Source organism: Musca vetustissima, unplaced genomic scaffold (genome assembly GCF_032173495.1).
Source record: "Musca vetustissima isolate MV318-11 ecotype Yass unplaced genomic scaffold, APGP_CSIRO_Mvet_v1 utg52584, whole genome shotgun sequence".
Classification (NCBI taxonomy): domain Eukaryota; kingdom Metazoa; phylum Arthropoda; class Insecta; order Diptera; family Muscidae; genus Musca; species Musca vetustissima.
Window position 1 is genome coordinate 58112 of NW_026888523.1, and position 7184 is coordinate 65295.

The 7184-nt window shown below is 32.7% G+C and overlaps 2 protein-coding genes across 2 annotated transcripts in view; one reads left to right on the forward strand and one right to left on the reverse strand.

The window, feature by feature from the left end:
* The window catches only part of LOC133336378 (sensory neuron membrane protein 2), a 49975-nt gene extending 46055 nt beyond the window's left edge, over positions 1-3920 (forward strand). The window contains exons 6-8 of the mRNA XM_061544674.1: positions 1595-1713; positions 3349-3474; positions 3738-3920. Of these exons, the coding sequence (XP_061400658.1) occupies positions 1595-1713; positions 3349-3474; positions 3738-3920 (428 nt within the window). The remainder of the gene's footprint in view (positions 1-1594; positions 1714-3348; positions 3475-3737) is intronic.
* A 1738-nt stretch (positions 3921-5658) lies between these two features.
* LOC133336376 (small ribosomal subunit protein uS5m) lies at positions 5659-6934 on the reverse strand. The gene has a single exon (XM_061544672.1). It carries the CDS (start codon positions 6913-6915, stop codon positions 5662-5664), a length of 1254 nt encoding a protein of 417 aa, XP_061400656.1. The 5' UTR covers positions 6916-6934; the 3' UTR covers positions 5659-5661.
* Positions 6935-7184: the final 250 nt, after the last annotated feature.

Sequence of the window (7184 nt, forward strand, 5' to 3'; positions counted from 1 at the left end):
TAGGGTTAGCATTGGTCCAAATAAACGTCAAATTTCTTCTCACTCGGATAATAAATGTGACCTGTCCATTGTTTACAATTTTACATGGACAGACGGATATACATAAATCGACTCTGAAAGTGATTCTATGCATATTATCAAAAGTAACCATAGGTCTATCTCGTTTCTACTTGCATGTTACAAACATATTCACAAAGACATAATACCCTGTGCCACAGTGGGTTAAAAGGTATAAAAATACGAAAATCGAACACCACGAAATTCGAAAATTGATATTATCACACCTCGTATATATCAAAAATCATGAGCTGTCTGCGATTTATATCATCTCTAGTCATGTCTAGGGTGCATTTGAGATTTAATTCTGAAACTTTTGGGGTAAAATATCATGTACTAAATACTATGTTCAAAGAAATTAGTGTACATGTTTATTATTTATTACCCATAAACCAATTAGAATACCCTTCACTCGTGGTCAAGTGAAATCTCTCCCAACTCCCACAATAGAAAATTATAAAATAAAACTGGATTCACTCTTCCAACAACTACCGGTCGTACCACAATAAAATTGATAAATTACCTCCTATAATAGATAATTTCATAAACGATAACACACCACTAATATTAAATGTCAGAATTTGTTTTATTAAGTTATTGTTAAGTGTTTTTAAGTGGATATTTCAATTAAATGTGTGGTTAGAAGAACAACAACAAGTTGAAACATTTTATTAGCTGAAATAATAAAATTTGGTATGAGATCTTTTTTGATAAGAACAATTAAATATTTATAGTACATTCAAATGCGGAAATCATTAACTACACCTTTTATACGAGATTTGCTATATACATTTTTAGGCAAACAATAAATAATAAAGAATATCTCCAGAAATATATTTATTGGTTGAGTAATTTAATTTTTTGGAACCTTTGGTATTCTTAAGGTTCGCATTAGCTATCAGACAATAAAAGTAAAGGCAATTATATCTCGGCCACAAAGTAAAATGTTGCTTTATAAAAATCCTTTAAAATAGGTCACTTCCTCGATTTACGACAAACACACATTCGCATTTCACTACAAATATTTCCTTGGAATGAAAAGACTCATTCCATGGCGCCTGAAGTATAAAAATCAAATTTACACAACAATTTAATAAACATCAAATTCCCTTTTTTTCTGTTTACAAATTCACACCTTAATAATTAATATTAAACGTTTTAATTGTTTATTAACTGATATCGACTTTTTGCCATCAAGAATTTCACATTCTTCTCTAGAATTGTTTGTGTTTTTTTGTTGTTTTAAGCCTTTGTCAAGGCAATCCAATGCAAGTCGATAATAAAACTTAATTAATAAATTTTGCTGGGGTATTTAAAATGTTTTGCATTTAAAAATGCAATTCAATTTAAAAAGGCCAACAACAATTTTGTTTTAAAACACAGCAACAAAATATTCTATCTTTACTTCAGTTAACCGAGACAACGAACTCTTTAAATCAATATCTCATGCATTGCTACAATAAATATCATAAAATATTTTCATATTATTCATATATGCCTATTAATTTAATTGTATTTTTTCGTATTGTATTTCTAGATGCTCCTGTCATATTGACTCTACCGCATATGCTTGGCGCCTCCAATGAATATACGAAAACAATAAAAGGTCTGAAACCGGATGCTCGAATACATCAAACATTCGTCGATGTTCAACATGTAAGTAAAGCAAAATACATATGTACATAATATGTATTTCGATTCATTAAAATGGTTAACAGTCGAATTCCACTGTACAGCATATTGATAATAAAATGAAGAATTTCAGAATCCCTTTTCTTCTATCCCCAAATTTTACAATCAATGAGTGAGATTCTAAAAGACCTCGAACTTGAAATGCAGGAAGGGAAGCCAATAAGCAAATGAACAAAGTCGGACGGGTATATAAAAGAAGAGCTCTAAGAATTTTATTTCAACACTTTACAAATTATATATGCAATTCTAATCTAATGTCGGTATACCATGTAACTGTTCTTGTCATCTATTGGTCAATCTTGTTTCCTTATGCTCGATAAATACACAAAATAAAACTTTAAAATTGGATAAATATCATGAGTCATCGAACTGTCTGAATTCCAACAATAGCTGTGAATCCCTACTATAGCTGTGATCATACCAAATGTATCACACCGAATATGCCAATGATAAAGTTATATTCGTTTCATAAAATACAATGGCAGCTAATTGTGTACATTATCGTATATTTTGTACAATTACTGTACTAGAAAGCCTATAATTAAAATCTTAAAACACATTACCTTAATGTGGCAACTGAATACCACTTCTACTAAATTTAGTAGTTTATTTATTAAACATTTCCAAAAAATATAGTGAGGCATTGTTGGAGGTTACATTTCTATTCGTTCCCACCAAACTCGTTCGTACTAAATCTTTTATCATTTGGTATTTCCAAAACCAGATCCTTATACCAACCCTCTTAAAGTTGAGGATTCAATCTCCATTGGTTCAGCAAAAACTACATATATATATATATACTACCATCCAATGCTTTTGGTTTCCACAATACCTACCCAACACTATAGGAGACTCCTAGTACGAATTCCTAATTCTAATACATTTTTTATTAATACACTCACAATACACGCCACTCACATACAGAATGCTTACATGTCAGATTCTAGCTATAAAACATATTAACCCACCTTCTCACCTCGAGTTAGACTCCTATTCTAAAGTTAAAAATATTTATAGTAGGGATTTCCTAAAACCGTCCTCTTATCACAAACCTACACAATTAGAATGTTCCATATATCCAATTTTATGATATTATTTTATAAATCCCTTCACACCAACCTTGATTTAATACCCAATTTCAGCCCCAGTCGATATCGATTACATTTTTGGTTATGGATACCAGTTGATATTCGGTATTTCGAATTTTCAATATAATTCGGCATAGCCCAATCTGTTATTCCCTCCAACATGAAGTAGACATTCAAAATACTTGAAATCTATCGGGGCTTTAGAAGAAAAATACCAGACACTCGCGTTGGACTCAATATATATTACAGCCAATTCGCTGGCATCCTAAAATACCGAATATTGGGAATTTCTATTATATGTGGGCTATACCAACATTCTAAAAGTAATTGAAATGTCTGTGCAAAATTTCAGAGTTATATATTAAAATACGACTAGTGGCGGTGGATACATAAAGTTCGATACGCCCGATCTTGAAACCACATTTAATGTATCGATATAATGATTCCAGAACAAAACAATTATTTTTATTTTATCATTTATTTTAATGATTTTTATTCATTTTAATTTCAGTTGACTGGTACTCCTCTGCAGGGAGGAAAACGCGTGCAGTTCAATATGTTTTTGAAGAGCATCAATCGTATAACCATTACAGAAAATCTAACAACATCTCTAATGCCGGCTATATGGGTAGAAGAGGTAAGTATTCTATCTTCATAGGTCAGCTAAAAGCTGTTATCACAATTATAATAATAATATAATATATGTACATATTCTATTTTAATTTTGTTTTTTATATTTACCCTTACATTTTTTAACTCCTTGTGTTTCTCAAAATGCAAAGTGCATATTCATGAACATAATCTTCATTTATAGCAATAGACTCATTCTATTCCCCCCGAATCACAATATTTTTCTTTCAAAATAAAAAAATGATTTTTATTTGACTTTCTACTCTACAGGGTATCCAATTGAACGATGAAATGGTGGCATTCTTTAAAAAACGTGTCATCAATACCCTTAAAACGCTGGACATCATCCATTGGGCTGCCTTGTTTGGTGGCATTGGTGTGGCAGCGCTATGTCTAATATATTATGTGGTGCAACGACGAAAACCTGTTGTTATCGAGGCCCCATTAAAATAAGAAAGATGCAGAAATAAAAAAGCATATTTATTTGAAAAACATCTACCTATCCTCCCAGTCGATGATGATGATGACGACGAAGATAGAAATAAAATAACAAATCTGCATCGCATATTATTTATGACTTGAAAATTGTTATTTACATTTTGTTGTTATACATTATAATTGTTGATATAATTTTGTTTTACGTTATATAAGATTTATACAGAAATGTTTTGTTGCTGTTATTCGAATAATTTAATAATCATTTGATAATGAACACAAATAGAAGTAAATCGGCTTATTAAAGAAAATATCACTATATATATTATAAAATATTACTATAATACATTATTCATTATAATTATTTATATAAATTTAAGTATATCTATATATCTGAAACATACATATGTGATGTTAAAAATACACAAATACAGTTAATGTGATTTTATTTTAATTCATTAGAAATCTATATTGTTTTATTCCCAGACAGACAGACGCAGCCCTATACGATATTTTAATTTAAAACAATGCACTGGACATAGAAAAAGCACATAATTACGTTAATAATTTGATTATGGAAAATGTTCTATTGCTGTCCGAATAAAACCGCCAGTATTTGTGGCCTGAAAGATGGATTCTGGTTATAAACGAAAATCTGGTAAAAGTTGCTTTAGGTCGTATTTCTGGTCTATATCCTTATCAGTTAAATATTGTCTAAACATGACTAGATATCCAGGACACACGGATTCACAGATTACACCAAGTACGGATTCTTTTCATAGACTTCAAACGTAACATTGAACCATTGGTCAGAAAGTGTCTATAATTATTTCTATATAGATGTTTCTATGCCAAGTCCGAGATACGAAACTGTCATAGAATCGTGACATGGAACACTTTTTCGCTAAACAATTTTCAAACCTAGCATATACCCCTGTAGAAACAGGTCGAAATTCCCACAGGTAGAACTTCAAAATATTGAAACCACCGCTGGCTACTGCTTCATCACGGATTCTAGACACGGCCGCTACCACAAGATTAGTTTTTGAACTTCCCGTAAAGTTAGGATTGTTGACAGAAAAGATTTTCTTCTAGCTCAATATCAAATATCGTCTCATCAAAAATAACGGGGCCATCGTCACAAAGTATCACCATTTAATTACTTATTTGTTGTAAATATATTAAAGCCATCTTGCGGCCAATAGCAGCATTATTTGTGGTTCATGCTTTTATCGACGTATTTCAATTCAATTTCATCAAGTCCGTAATATGATTACGCTATTTATACTCCGTGTCCAGCTAGTAAAAACAACATTTAACCGTGGATCTATCAAATAAATAGATCACGTAATTTATTAATCATGCTTACAAGCAAATTGTCACTAAGGATTGGAATTTTCATCTTCAAATAAGTCGTAATGCAAATAAATCCTCTTCGGATGGAGAATGCGGCTAAACTGTCAAATAATCATTTATTAAGAGGCTATATTAACTAAGATTTATAACCCATTGCTTATTTATCGATTCGTCGTTGAGATTTTTTCGGAAGTATTTAGTACACGCATAAACCACCTACCTACGTTTTGGTGAATGGCTCTTGGAAATTTGGCCGAAGATCCACAAACCAATCCACACATATGTGTTGAATGTTAAATGAAAACCAAATACCAATTATGGAACACAATCCTATTTCGTTTAATATATTTTATTTCTTAAAAATTTATTATTTAATAACATGAACAACAGCTGAAAATATTTCCTATTGTATATCTTTATCGGTTAAAAAACTTCCAATTTTATTATAATTTACCAACATATCGATTTTAACTTGCTCTTGATTTCGTAGGGGATCTCTCTTCTTGAGATACAACTGATGACCCACCGTATTTGTGTAGAATGGTTCGAATTTCTTCTTTTTCAATACAATCTTATCGCCCAGGACGTATTGTGTAAAGTCCATTATTTCATCCTTTGCAATTTCTTCGGGTTTACGACAATCTTTGGCGAAGGCGCGAACATTTGGTAGACCACTTTTATCATTGGAGAATTCAACCAGATGTAATTTTTTCTCCTCTGCGATTTGATCGTGTGTTCGCTGCTGCAGCAGGCCAATAAAGAAGGCCTTTACAATGTGTTGGATGTTGGTCGAGCCAACAACTTTGGCATGCAAATCCTTAATACCCAATACCTTACAAATTGTCTGGATACCGCGGTGGCAGACTAGGCCATATCCTTCGGGTTTTTTCGATACAAATATTTTTGTCTTTCCGAATGCACAATAGAAGTCATGGAACACTGTACGATTATCGCAGAGTTCAAATTTCATTAATTTCTGACCAGCTCTGTTTTTAGATTTTCTCAATGCCGTGCGAGCTTCTGGTGCTTTGGCGGTAGCGAAACCAGCCAGACCGTTTCCATTGCCAGTAACACTCATAACGGAGAATCGTCTTGTGCGACCCATGTTGCCCTTCATGATGAAAACGATTTTGTTCTCAAGAACGCGAGTATCGAAACCTTCAAAGGAGTCTTCACTCTCACCCTCAGGAGCTCCAATACTGCGCCCAGGCAATTTTGATCCGGACCAGCCACGATCAATAGGACTTACTTTTATCTGACGGAAACCTCCATAGGAATCTCTCAACTTGAGAATGTTCTTTTCTCTTTCCGGATCTTCCGGCAGCGATTGTTGCTTTACAATTTCCTTGCCTCTGATTATCGGTGAATTAAGGCCGGGCCAAACTACATTTTTCTTGCCGAAACCAATTGCTTGGCCACGATTCAAATCCTTGGCGACCTTTTTTCCTGTACCTTTTCCTCTGCCACGCTTCTTACCAGCATTACTTACAGCGGTAACACCTTTCCATAAATGTTCTGCCGGCAGCTTGTTGAAGAAGCTGGTCTGTCGCACAATATTTAAGACGGGACTAATTTGGGGGCAGACAACATTTTTTGTGATGGAATTCGTAAGTGAATATTTATAAAAATTGTTAAATAACCCCAAGTATCTGGCCATGTTCACCGCCTTCTTCTTCTTCCGACTCCAGCTCGTTATAATGCATGCACTCACAGTGAATTACAATTTCAGTAAATATTCTTCTTCTTATTTGAAGGTAAAATGTTCAAGAACTGAGAAATGATGACATATATTGTGATGTTCATCGTAATTATTGAGAACGTAACATAGTAAATATGAATGCATATATATATATATATATATAATACAGTAATTGACTAATTTTTACTATATTTTTCGGTTTTATAAAGGGAACTCTATTTTCGTAG